This window comes from Buteo buteo, chromosome 20 (genome assembly GCF_964188355.1).
Source record: "Buteo buteo chromosome 20, bButBut1.hap1.1, whole genome shotgun sequence".
NCBI lineage: Eukaryota > Metazoa > Chordata > Aves > Accipitriformes > Accipitridae > Buteo > Buteo buteo.
Window position 1 is genome coordinate 2,381,435 of NC_134190.1, and position 14,315 is coordinate 2,395,749.

Sequence of the window (14,315 nt, forward strand, 5' to 3'; positions counted from 1 at the left end):
TTTTTGTTATAGAAGGTACAGCAGGTTCTTTAGTTTTGAAAGTGAAACAATAGCCTTCAACATCAACAAAACTTGGAAAAAAAAAATCACTCAGGGTTTAGGGAAGTATCATTCTTAAAATAGATAAAAGTAGTTGGTACCCACATGCTGAATGTGCAAGTTGAGAAGAGGGTGTTTCTTGGGGCAAGGATTAGACACGAGAAGTAATTTACAGCTTGTGCAAAAAGGAAGCGTTAATGAGGAAACGGAGCATGCTGTGTCATGCCACCAATATTTCTACTGATGTCTATAATTTCTGATACCCAGTACAGCTACAATTTTTAGCTCCCACCTTTATCTTTGGAAGAGGTTTTCTAGGACTTCCTGGACAATTAGGAGACAGAAGAGATAGCGCAGTTGTTTTCAGACATCTTTAATAGGCGGGTGTTTTTATCCATTGATTATACCAATAAATTCTGTTGAATGGTGGTTGTGTTTCAGCTACAAATGTGATGCACTGATGTAAGTACGTAAAGTAAAATCCCAGGTGCAGGACCCAAGGATATCCATATTGATGGATAAGTTACTGCTAAGGGGGAGGAGGAGGTGGATTTGAGGATGGCTTTTGGCAAGGTTCACATTTCCTTATAGTCTAGATTCATCCTCAGCGTCTTAGAGTCATGGAATGGTTGAGATTGGAAGGGACCTCTAACCTCAGCCAAAAAGTGGTATTTTGACTCACTAGGCGGAATCTGTTTCTTATTGTTAGATAATGTTTGGAGTTTGAGGACTGCAAATAATTCAGCACAGGCTACAATTTCCTAGCAACTTCCTACAAAAATGGTCACATGAGGTTCTGTTCTGTACAAATAGGGTTCCAGTATGTGCAGTGAGGGGGTTTTGTTTCATCTTCATCCTGAAGTAATTGTATTTTGGTGGATGTTTTAAAAATGCAGTTCAGTTGGTTGAAAACATCTGGTGCACAATAACTTTCCTTAGCTTACTGAGATGGATGTTAGAAATCTTTTCACAAAGCAAGTTTCTTGATGTCTAATGGCCTGTCTGTAGAGTATAGCATTTTAGGTATGAACTGGATAGTTGTTTTTAGAGAAATGGGTGTATTGTCCATGAATTTTCCATTAAATGTAGGGTTTTGGTGGTATTTGGGTTTTGTTTGTTTGATACTGACCCTAGACTCTGGGAAAATATTGCTTTAGGAATAGAAGCTGAAGCACCTTGACAGACGGGTGATGTTTCTTGAATTAATGGTGAAAATCCAGAAGGGAAGGGATGTCTTGAATTTCGTATCTTATCTCTTCTTCCAACTCACAAAAACATGGTTTTCAATAACAAATACTTACTCCAGACTATGGGCAGAGATATGCCAAGCTTTCAGAATATAGTTTCAAAGTTCCTTGAAGAGGAAGTTAAATATGTATTTTTCAAAATCCCACAAGGCCATGCTATACCTATGATACACAAATGATATCTTTATTATAAAAATGGCCTTATTTAGTGACTTCATCCTGAGATGCAATAAGCTAAAGCAGACTCCCCATCCAAAAGTCAGGTGGTTGAGGAACACTGAGGGAATCTATCCTCTTCTTGCAGCAGGGGTTCATGGGTTAGTTTGTAATATTTTTACCAAGCAGTCCTGTACTTTGCATCTTTATAAGAACATTAACTTACCAGAAAACTTTCAAACTCTTTTTTAGGTTATTCATTATCATGCCAAATTGAAGTTTCATATCACTGTTATCTTTGGTGGAATCCAATTTTCATAAAGTTAAATTTCATTATGACCTTCAGCTTTACAGTTTAAAATATAACAAAAAGTACGACTACCTCACAATATAATGTACCATATATAGTATGATCTAAAGAATTTTTTGAAGCATTATCTCATGCAGCTTAACGGGATTTTTGCTACTTCCCTGCTGTCTCCATTAGAAGATACAGGCTGGAGAAGGTCAAAACTATTGACAATTTATTTGGCGAGGACAATACCCCTCAAGTAGGTGAATGTGAGAGAACCAAAGTAGGTTGATTAACTTTTACATAAATTGACAGGGAACTGCCAAAAATAAACCCCCGTAGCCCTCAGAAAAAACCCAAAATGCTTCATAGTCCAATTTAGCCCTAAGAACAAAGCAGTTCTCCAAACACACTGGTCTTGTGATCTTCTTTAAACAGTATATTTGTCAATGGTCATGTGCTGCTTTAGCATCATGTAGCACAGATATTTTTAGCACCTTATTGTCTGAGATTAGTTCTTGCAGAATTATTTCTTTTTCAAGCACTTTGAGTGCCCAGTTTTGCTGGCACTAAATTGTTCAAGACAGGGCTAAATCTTGCTTTTTCTCAAAAGTTTCTGTTCATTCTTTATGAAATCTTTCTAATTTTTACTAATCCCAAGCTTTTCGATTGCACTTCTCCATTCTACGCTTGCACTGCTTAAAGCTAACCAAAAGTGAATGTTTACATCCAGAATAGGTTATAACTTCATGAAAAATTTTCCTTTTCCTGTTTGAGTAGTGGTTGACAACACCAGCATTTAAAGTTAATACTTAATTCCTGTGCTGATGTGAGAACTGAGCATTCTGTACTGCAGAAGCACCATTCCCAGGTAAACACAAAACTACATTACCAAAGTAGTTACACAGGTCTGTGACACTTCTCTGTTTTGTTTTGTTTTGGGGAGGGGGAAGGAATTTTGCAAGACTAATGTTTTCAGGTCCACATCTAAATCTGCAATTGTAGAGACACCTAACCAGCCTATTTAGCTCCTCTCCTCTATCTTTTCAACACACAGTACAAACAGTTGGTACCCGATGTAATGCTGTTCCTGTGCATGGTCATGGAAATCAAAGGAACAGCAGCACGCTGCTATTCACTTACGTATCTGTTGATTTGGACTTCCTTCATCAACCTTTTAACACGCTCTTCCATTCACCATCAAATGTCTCACAGAGGAAGCGGCTAAGTGATATGAGCAGCCACAAAAGAGACCTCATTAGAAAGGGAAATTTTTTCCACATTTATCCATACAAGTAATTTATCGTAAGTATACCTGCTGTTGTATTGTTGATAAGTTTGCTTCATTAATGATAAGTTTGTAGTAACTTGTAATAGTATATACCTACTTGGTTGTTGCTATAATATTGATTTTTGCTGTACTATTGTTTGGTGCCATATTATTGATTGCTGATACTAATTTGTAACAGCTTGACATAATATATATTCACTTTATTAATCATAGGCATACTTGCAAGTGGTAGTCTTTGTGGTAGTACATTTGCTAGTGGTGCTTTCTCTGTTACTTGTGGTAATCTGTGATAAAGAAATTTAGAGGATGAAGCCTCCATGTCCTTGTGTATTAAGGAAACCTGTGAACGTATGGTTGCAACCTCTATGCCCCTGCAGGCCAGGTAATCCTCATGACACCAAGTCTGACAAATTACAAAGCAGTTTTTCCTGCTTCTCTACATGCCATATCATAAATATTTGTCATAGACACATGCCATACACATAATTTGAATACTTTTTCTTTGGCAGATAGTTCAATATGGCTGTATGTTGGTAACCTAAATGTTACAAATTGTGCTTCCAAGCAAACAAAAAAGTAGGTTGAGCAGCCTTGTCTATTTAAGTCTCCAACTTGCAGGGAAAGGACCTCTTCCAGGGAAGCCAAGGTAGCCAAATTAGTCTCATTTCTAGGGAGGCATAAAGAAAGAATCAACACAAAACCTGATCAAACACCACAACTTCAGTCTTCTCAATTGCTTCACAAGCACAGAAGACAAAAGCATTATACAAATACAAAACCAGTAGTTTTCAGGCCCTCTCTTTCCTGCCTGGCTCATCAACCCATCTAATGACATCTGTTAGAAACAGGGGTCTAGGCTTGGCCCTCACGTCTGACCTTCCCATGTTCGTTATTCCCCAACCCAAGCCTCCGTTCTGCGGGGTCTTTGCAGAAAGCCTGCACCTTGCAAGTCCCCAGCCACTCCTTGCAGCCAGTGCATTCAGTCTCAGCATCCTTCCTCCGCCTTGTTGGACCATTTACAGCATCATTGCTCCCTGATAGCACCCTTTCAGGGCTGAGTAGATAAGCACTTGCACAAACCAAAGAGAGCACAGCAGCACTACTGACTAGGACTGCAAACACTTCCCTGCCCCTTTAGAGAGAATGAGCTAGAAGCTTCAGAGCCATAGAATCCTAAGTGAGCAAGCAAAAAGGAGAATAAAGCAGGTGCAACCAAGCTCTGGGATGCAGATCTTTTTACTGAACAAGAAGGAATGGGGGGATAGGGGAGCGTGATGTCCTGATTCCCCTCCAGACATTCGGAGCGGCAGAAGCAGCAGCCTGGCTGACACACAGGAGGTTGCATTCCCCGTAGTCTTTTATAAGTGGGTTCCTGGCTGGGGAAGGGGAGGACGAGGAGGCAAAGGAGGCAGCACAGAGACTTCAGAAAAAAACCCCAGCACAGACACCCAGAAAAAAAGAGAAAAGCAAAAGGCCTACCATTGCACTTCCATTAAAAAATGAGGGGTGTGAAAGGTGCTGGGAGGAACTCCAGATGCAGAGGAACCAGGAGAAAGAATATGAATGCCACACAGCCTGAAGGAAGGAGAACTGACCATGTTGGCTAGAGCTGAAAGTAGAAATTGTGCGTAGAAGTTGTCTGCTCTTGGCAGTCCTGGTGACAATAATTATTTACTTGTTGGAGGAAACTCTAACTGGACAGGATTTTCAAATGAGCTAGTGCCCAGTGGGAAGTATGAGAGGATGATGGTAGAGGGGTATAGAACTCGAATGTTGTTTAAAGGGACAAATCTCTGACTGCTAAGACCTTTTTTGTCATCTCAAATTTGATGTCTGTTTTGCAGAAATGCTAAAAGCAGGGGGAGCAGTAAGATTAACTATGCCAGGGCCAGAGAAGAAGCTGCAGGACACAGAGGCTTCTAGGACACAGAGACAGCAAGATCAACGGTCTGAAGAGCCAGCACATGGCAGAAGCAAGCCTTAGAGGACACCATGCTGCAAAGTGTCCTCAATCTGACTACAATACGCTCCCTTGCAGACCACGTGAGACTGAGGAAGACTGTTTCTCTGAAAGGCAGCCGACTGTCACCCTTCCAACTGTCCCAGCCCAGCAAGGTCCTCTGTCTACTAGAAGACCATGCTGACCTTAGAAGCCCTTCATAGTTTCCATCACACTGTGGAAGCTGGTCAAAGGGCAGATGTCTATTTTTTTTTCCTCTCCTTTCTTAGTGTTTATTGGTATTTGTTTACAAGCTTTTGAAACTGCTGCGTAGCTGCCATTTGAGAAATCTTAGAAAAGGGATCATTGAGCATAAATACTAGTGGAATTGTTAGTGAGGCTGTATTGTCAGCTGGTCCGCTTTTTGTTTTGCATTGTATTATTTTGTTGCCTAAGATAGCTCAGCTTTTGAAAATATGTGAGAATTTTAGCTTCCACATAAGTAACAAAAGGATCCTCTTTCCTTACTGAACTTTGTGTTTAATGATAATCCTCAAAAATTAGGATTTCTTACAACATAAAACTGCAAGTAACAGAATGTAAATAAAAGATAAAATGAAGTTAAATTTACTTCAAAATCTTAGAGCATTTTGATTCTGGTCCATGGTTTTAAATAGCCATAGCTGGCACTATTAACTGCATAGCTCCAGCCTGATACAAATTAGAAAGATAGGGAACACAAGGCAGGGTTAAATCAGTATCTGGCTGCACTTGCAAAGTAGAAGGTAACTTTATATGCTTATGTAGTTGTAGCATTAGTCCTTCTTCTCTAACAGCAGAATGGCACGTCCCACACACATGGAAAAAGGAAGACAGAGCAGGCCCAACCCATAATCAGCACTGCTGGGGCAGAAGAGATGCAGGATTCCTTCTGAGAGATGCCACACACCCTTGTTGCAGTAAGCCAGGGCAACACCAAAATGCTACAGTTTGGCCTGTATTTAAAACCAACAATAACAACCAAAATTAAGACAGAAACTCAAGAGACAAAGGTAGGATATCTGAGAGCTAAGGACAGGATTTCCACAAAGGAGCACCTCACACCACAGCAAAGGTAATTGCATGCAGCTGGTCTGAAGTTCTGTAGAACTTGGAACAAGTTGGCTCTAAAGTTGGAAATTGGGTGACTTAAAAGAGAAAAAATACCTGATTCCATTCCAAAAGGGTACAAATCTCTCCACGCCCAAAATATGACATTTTCTTCTAAGAATTTCTGAGGTAAATATAGTTTTGTGTCAGTAAAAAACTGTTGTCATATACTGGCAGTGTTTTATCGCAGTTCAGCCTTTTAGATTCAATACTATTCAAAGTACTGATATACCTGTCATGCATTTTAGTTAATACTATATTTCATGCAATAAAATTTTAACATGCAGCTGTAAACAATAAAACTTTTGCTTCAATCCTATCAAAATGCATTTTAGAAGATCACAAAACTTTGAAAATGTCTGCGTGCTTTTGCAGAACAGTTGGCTTCTCAGGAACAGGATCCAAATCCTTTCTACACATGGATCCATGTGCTCCAATTGTTTGTCAGCTACTCCACATGAAGGGAGGTGTGCACACCACTTCTATAATGCAATGCACGCCATACTCCAGGCTCAAAGGGAATATTTGACATAGACATAGTGCTGATCCTCACTGGGCACTAAAACTAAAATAGACGTCATATGGATGTAAGACTGAAAATGGAAGACAGGCAGGAGTTTGTGGGAAGCAAAAGAAGGAGGAAATAAAATAAAAGGGTGGACCAGGACTGGCTTTAGGCAAGGAGAAAGCAGAGAGATTAGCCGCATAGGCAGCAGTCTTCATAAGGCATTTAAATATTCTGAAAAAAAAGCAGATCTATGAACAAGCTGCCTATTCTGTGTGTACTGAAACAGGCAGGGGCTGGCTGTTGTAGCACAACATGCTTCCAAAACGGCCAACCTTCACCTCCAGGTACAACCTGTTAGCTGGCCCTGCTGCCAGGGTGGAGGAATCACTACACAAAGGTTTGCAGCTACTGTACACGGAATGTCCTCTCCCAGCAATAGGAACTGCCACTGCTCATCCCAAAGGAGTAGATCCTTGCCCTAGCCAAATTCAAACCACTTACATCTGGCTGAGAAGTCATGGGTCAAGTCTAGGATGGAAAGAATGGCAAGGTCAGAGGGAGGGAAAGGTAAAGAGTAGAGGCAAGAGCAAGGGAGCATTTGAAAGGCTGTCCAAATATAAGCACGACCATATAGAACCCAATTCTGGCATTTTCTAAATCACAGCTGCTTGGCTTGGCAACTTAGATTACTTCTTTTTTTTTTTTCAGTGCTCTGTAAACATAAACAGGTCACGTCCATTCACTTTCAATTTTACCATCATATGTTTAATCAGTAAAATGTTTCAGAAGGAAGAACATGTGCTAAGAAGACATCAAAAAATCATTTAAATGCATGCTGTGGAACCTGTAAGCTCTGCTTAGTACTCAGTCCATTAATTATTTTTTTTTTTTGTAAACTAGAGTAGTAGCTGCTTACATATTCTTATTGTGGATAAACAGAAAGCTTCACAAACCAGCACTGCCTAAATGAAGAAAGTTTCTTCCTTACTCTCAGATGATGGCATCCAGTATTTTTTCAAGTAAGCTGCCTTTGTTAATGATCTTTAAAACTACACTGATACCTCAACTCCTCCTACAACATTCACTTTCAGTGCTGTTTAATCAAGTTTTCATGAACTGTTGAAGTATATTTAATGGCAGAGTGGTGAGAAGCTGAGTAGACTATGACACTTGCCTACTACCCAGGGATTCCTCCCCCATTATAGTACTCTCCCCAGACTTGTTTTGTGACCCTGCTGCTGCAGCCGGACACCTTGTTGGCCCCTTTACCCATGTTCCAAAACAGTGTGTGTGGGGGTCTGTGATTCTGGTTACTTCATCACTCAAATACATTTCTTGCACTGGACCTTGCCAAATAAATGGGATTCTTCCAGGCACTGGCTGTAGCTCTGTAGCTACAATGCACAGTCCTGGCAGAAGTGAGCAGTATTTTCTGCAGGTGAACTTCTAGGTACTCAGCAACAATTCATTTTTCAACACTAGTCTTTTTTGCATTATTACCACTGTCCTAGGCTTTCTTTAAAACAGCTGAAAGCAGCAGGGTACATTCTACCAGCCAAGAAGCTGATTTACCAAAGGGAGCAGCCTGAGGCACTCACCTGCTGCCGTCACAAGCGTGGCCGTGCAGCACTGTCCTGGTACGCCGTTGTAAAATACACTTTGCAAGAGCTTCAGCAGAGTCCTCACGGGCTGCTTTGTATTGTTGGGGCAAGTGGGGAGAAATCCCCTGCTGTCAGCCAACCATTTGGTTTGCTGCCTCCTCAGTATGGAACTTTACTCCTCACCAGCACAACATATTAGCCAAACTCTGTAATTCCCCACGCAACAGGAGGTTTATCGTGCTTGCCTCTGCAGAAAAGAGGGACGCAAGGGGACATGGAGGCTGTTATACAACCCCCACTATTGGGAATGTACTGGATAAAACAGACTGGTGAATTTGGAAGGCCAAGGGCAAAAACAGAAATTGGTTTAGGGACCCATAGGTGAGGATAGGTGCACAATCTTTGGGACACCCTGCTGGACTTGGGAAAGGACTTTCCTGTCTTTTCTGTAGGGCTACAAGCCTCACTGCCAAATCCAGAGGAAACTATGTAGGAAATCAGCCAAGCTTAGACACCTATTGTTTTAATAAGAAAGAAAGTGCTTTTGTGTAAAATAATAAGCTATTAAGGGTCCTCCCCTCTTTTGAGAGCAAGTAGTGCTTATGAAAGGTGTATGCAATAGATAGAGCATAGTTAAAATACCTCAGCTGAGCAGAGGCTATTCAAACAGAAGTAAATTCAGCCAAGAAATTAAAGAAAACTCAAGACTGATCAATGAAGGCGCAGTTCTAGAAAAGACTAAATTAATTTCTGATTTGACAGAGCATCTCATCACCACTAAGTTACACCTTTAACTCATTTTGTTAAGAGAAGTAGTGAACTTTTCTAAAGTCTCTTTGAAGGACTTGATCAAGTAAGCTCCCAGTTCATTGTTTGTCTCCTGAACAGCTGCGTCGTAACTGCCAAAGAGCGGAGTTGAAGCCTTCACATCCTCCCTATTTGCTTGGAGTAAAATGAGGTTAAGCTCCTCTGCTACACTTTCATATTTTTGGTGATCAAACCTGCAAAGACTGGCATCATCAATTGGGTAGGTGATGCCAATAGGGTAGCAGTCCCTTGGAACTGGGAACTCCACATTTTTCAGCATTGGCAACTCACAGAGAAATGTGAAAAGGTGTTTAAGTGCCTGGGATGACAGTGGGTTTCCAAGAAACTTAAACTCCTGTAGTTTCTGACAAGGGCTTAAAGCTAAAATCAACATGTTGACATGAGTGTCTTGGATGTTACAGTCCTCCAGGGTAAGACTCCTGAGCACTGAAGAGGAATGGCTGAGAAGCTTAAAGAATACTGATGGGTAAAGGTCAGGTATATTGTGACCACTCAGGTCCAGGGCTTCTAAGTGATTAGCATGGAAGCTATTGGCTAAATAGGCCATATCAGCATGGTTCAGTGAGCAGTTAGAAACATCCAGCATCTTCAGTGGAGTTTTTAGTGGGCTGCAGAATTAAAGAGAAAAAAAGTTTTATGGCATAAAATATTGAAAAGCTACATTTACAAAATTTCATACAACTATCCACATTATGAAAGCAGCCATCTGCCACTTTCATTATTTTACTAACCTCTTTCGAGAAACAGAAGCATGTGCCAACATCGACAAGTATATTTTCCTCCTGGAATCAGTTGCATGAATGAGCTCCTACTTTACATGACCCACTGTGTTGTTTTAATGGAGATTAATTTGGTAACATTCTGTGTCTATTTTGTAAGCAGTTATATGTTGTCAGGTGTCTATTACTTGCTGAATTAATAGCAGATCATTACTACCATAAAAATATTGGTGGCTGCTTCTTGTAGAAAGCTGTTATAATTCTAGAGATTTAGATCATTTCCATTAAGGAAGGATTAATTCCAAGATGAAAGCCAACCAGTATTCTAACAAGACATCTGCTTTTCTTTCTAGGTTTTTTTCTACTATGTTTTTAAATGCACAAGAAGTTTACACATTGTATTGTTTTGGGTTGCAAAGAGACTTTCTGATGAAGAAGAAGGTTGGAAGAAGCATACCTGAGCTTATGTGCAAATATTCTAGTTGAATATAAAACAGATGAAAATCAAGAGATCCCTTTCATACATACTAAATCTCAGTGAGACTTCTGCCACAGACCTCAGCTGGATCAAGGTTAGAAACTTGTAATTTGTTTCTCTCAATATAAGCAGTGTGCCATTCACAACTTTTAAATGAAATAACTTCTTTGTACAGGAGGAATTTTAGACCAAAGTGATTTGTCTCGATGAAACTTTTGTCTGCCTTTTTTTTTAGATGCTCTGAAAAGCATACAGTTACCTTATTTTCTGTTCAAATATGAACACTGTTCACTGGAAGCTTGTTATCTTTTTGAGAATTCCCAATTTTTCTCAGGTATTCATCATGAATATTCATATATTAGCTTAATTTGGAGTACAGAAAAGCATCAGATCTCTCTTGCCTTGAGATGGACAGACACAACAAACAACTCAAATCAAAGTCACTATCCCCCTGCCTACCTAAAAATACAATATCTGTAGAGTCCTAGTATATTTACTGCCTGTTTTTTTAGAGGACAATAATTCATTAGAGACCCTGAAAAATACTTGGAATACGACTCAGGTCTTGCACCAAAGGCCAGCCCAGGCTGATTGAGATATAAGCTCAGGACTGTGTCAAATCAAAAATGTCTGGGTGTACCCTTCTCTTATGTGGTAGCCAAAAGTATATTCTGATCATGCTCGTCAGATGGGCTGTGGAAGACTAGTAAGAACAGTCAGTTCTTCTAAGTGTATTAGGTATACATTGGCTTCCAATTCTCCCTGACAAATACTCTTTCCTAGCTTCCTGCAGCCCCTTCTCACACACACCCTGAGATATACTCACTCTCCTTATTCTCAGAGATTCTCAGCTTGCTGATGGCACAACGGGCTGTTCTTTACAGTTTGACTGAAAGCAGGATGACCAGATTACCTGAGCAGTTTCTGTATTCTTCCTGTGAGTATAGAAAATGAAATACTCAGCTCGGTGAGCTGCGTCATTTCACCCATCTTTTCTCCAATGTTAGTAAGCATCCGTTCATCTGTGGCTGTGAACCTCCGCACATTAAATGTTCGTGCTGGCAAGGTCAAGGACATCAGTAGAGGGAAGTGCATACTGTTGAAGAGTATTTCCAAGTGCTCCATTTCCAAGCGAACATTGTGAACTATTTCCAATTTGCGCAGCAGCAAGGGATCAGTGAGCTTTATGATATAGAAGAATTTCTGCAAAGCCAGGTTGTCAGATCTGAATGCCACGCAGCAGATCTTCAGTGGACAATAGCATTTCTTCAACAGAGCCTGCGCTACCAGCTCATAGTTCCGCTCCGTAACAAACAAATCAATTAGCACATCAATACTGATTTCAAAGGTACCTGGATTGCACTGTGTTTGTTGCAGGTAAACCAGCAGTTCTAAACAAAGCTTAGAGAGCAGCTGGGTCCTGGCCCACCTGCCCATTGTCTTCTTACACTCACAAAACTGAACTTCAACATCTTTTATACCGGTCAGGTCGACCACTTTCAATCTTTTCCCATAGGGAGAAGGATGATTCAGCACATAGTCTCTCAGCCCTGTCAGACAGCTTTCCAAGCACACTGAGCATGTTCTATGGCTCAGGTCTTCCTGGCAGTCCACAGTAGTTCCCAAGAGTTTTCCCATGTTAAAGTCAACAAGTGGCCAGTTCTCTACCAAGTCATGAATCACTTCCCCTTGCTCCAGTAAATAGCTGGCTTTAAAAAGAAGAGGAAAAAGATTATGTGCAACACCGCGGAGACTCTTCCTGGCAAATTCTGCATTTGACACGAATGCTTCGGCACTAATGAATCGGAGAGACTTCATTGTTGCTCTGGTCTCCTTGCTGTCATGGAGAGTGACTTCTGCGTTTAATTAAAGATCCGAGTTACTTACCACCTTCTATTTTTATCTGCAGCTGCTGTTTGCTGCTAATGGAAGCCGTGCTGGGAAGGCAGAATGAAGAGTCACATGCTGATCCTCTGCTTTCTATTTTGGAGCTGTACTGTGACTCTGCAGTAATTAACTGTGAGATCTTTAGTCAGAGAGCATTTATGCATTTAAACCCTCATATTTATAACAGAGCTGACTCAGCTAAGTATAGATCACCGCCCAGCAGGAAGAATAAGATCAGGGCAGCACACATACATGAGAATATTTCTGTATCTTTCCGATGCCATACAAAAAGGCACTCTGGGTTCCAACTTAAACACATAACATGATCTGTATTCCACTTTCTTCCATGAGAGATGATATGCTGGGGATTCACATGCTGATTTCAATGGGGAAGATTTCTCAGAGTTAGCACAGAGCTTCTCCTAAAAACTATAGCCACAAGGACACAATGTCCCTTCATTTTACCCTTCCTATCAGCAAGGAATAGTTAAATACAGTGGCTCCAGTGGAAAAGACAAAAGAGTCTAGAAGAGCTCAGAGCACTGGTGACCAGGACACTTGCCTGTGATAGGAGACTGAGGCTTAAGTACAAGATAAGCTGACCAAGACAGAGCATGTATATCCACTGTGAGGTGGTGGAGACCTACAGAAAAACAGTACTAGTTCAACAAAGCTGTAAGGTAATACCCCATACTACCAGAACTTAGAAGGATATACCTGATTTGTCCTGTAGCTAAAAATTTTCACAGGACAGAAGGAAGAAAAGAAAGAGGCACCAGCATTAGCAACATATCTACACAATCTCTTTGAATATATTTACTTCTTTCACTGCAGTTTCAAGTTTATTGTTGTTTTCTCACTGGAATTTTTTCTCTTTTTGTGAACAAAGAATTTTAAAGTCAGCTGCCAGCAGAACAGCAAAGCAAAATGGAAAAACAAAACAGAAACTGCTATGATTTCATTATTTTTACATGTTGCTGCACTGGCTTTAGTGAATTTTCTTGCACCTATCTTCACCCTTTCTTCTGCTCCTTCAATTTACATTTTGTGTTATGCCCTTCAGAAGCAAACAAGGTACAGAAAATTCTCATCTAAGAAAGATGGTATATCTGCAAGATTCTATTCTTGAACCTGCAGCATTTAGCAAATATTTTTCAGTGGGGTCTGGTTTAGAAATAGTTAAATTTAAAAATAAATCTTAACTTATCTTCAAAATAAACTGGAGGAATCTAAAAAATATTTTTCAGCATTAAATTTATGGTCACCTTCACTGTACATGGATGCTGTAACACAGGACACCAAAAGGTATACAGTTACTGCTTTGGTTTCAGTCAGCATGCACAAAAATGTCTTTGCATCTGCTTTATTGACAGATCAGAAAAGAAGTTGCAAATTAGTCAGATAAAGCAGTGACAACCTGTAGTGGTGAAAACAGATGGGATCATTTTAAAAATGTGGAATAGGCAAGTTAGTTACAATAAGTAGTGACTTTCAGTTTTAAACAACAGGACACAGGCTAACAAAAATTAGTTGGCTAAAGTATGATGCAAAACTTTTACATTCACTTAGAAAACTTTGTAGCATTCTACAATTTCCCTTTCTACACTCACCTTTCCAGGGAACTTAAAGGAGTCGTCTGTAAAGGCTTCTAAAAAGGAAGAATCTTAGGATTCTACAGAGATTTCTAAGTGATCATCCTTAATATAACAATTAATTAAAAACCCCTAGAGAATAATGTGCCTAGAGAACAAGGATCATGAAACCCTGCTTGATGTGTAACATTTATGAAGAGATGCTATGCTGATAAGATGAGATGACTAATATAAACTAAATATTGCCCTTGGCTATTTTCAGAGAGGTATTTGTCCAGCAAGTTTCAGCACCTTCAGATCACTTCTTAAATATTCTTCTTTTCCTAAATGAAACATTTAACTGCTAATTAACAGTTTATTTCCAGAAATGTTATACACTTTCTTATTCCTTATAGAGAAGGCTTAAAACTCAAGAAACATTTTGTGTCCCATTTCCCTGTTTAAGGCCTTTGTGTTTAAGGGAGGAGAAGAGAATAGGCTGAATTTTTAAAGTTTGATTTTTGCTTTATTTTTTTCTAATAGACAGTATGCATGACTGCAGAACAGACAGGATCACCAATACTATATAGTGAGAATTAAAATAAGAGGG

General features: G+C 40.0%; 1 protein-coding gene across 1 annotated transcript; it reads right to left on the bottom strand.

Annotated features, from left to right (window-relative positions):
- Positions 1–7,364: 7,364 nt before the first annotated feature.
- On the bottom strand, positions 7,365–12,096 carry LRRC14B (leucine rich repeat containing 14B). Its single transcript, XM_075052356.1, has 2 exons — positions 11,161–12,096; positions 7,365–9,658 (listed from the first exon to the last, which is right to left on the bottom strand). Exons 1-2 carry the CDS (start codon positions 12,063–12,065, stop codon positions 9,013–9,015), a joined length of 1,551 nt encoding a protein of 516 aa, XP_074908457.1. The 5' UTR covers positions 12,066–12,096; the 3' UTR covers positions 7,365–9,012.
- Between the last annotated feature and the right edge of the window lie 2,219 nt (positions 12,097–14,315).

What these genes read in the sequence shown, in the direction of transcription:
- LRRC14B (XM_075052356.1), bottom strand. Translation starts at nt 12,065, where the DNA reads ATGAAGTCTCTCCGATTCATTAGTGCCGAAGCATTCGTGTCAAATGCA. An exon ending in AGAATACAGAAACTGCTCAG is followed by an intron (nt 9,659 to 11,160) that starts GTAATCTGGTCA and finishes TTAATTCTGCAG; the next exon opens with CCCACTAAAAACTCCACTGA.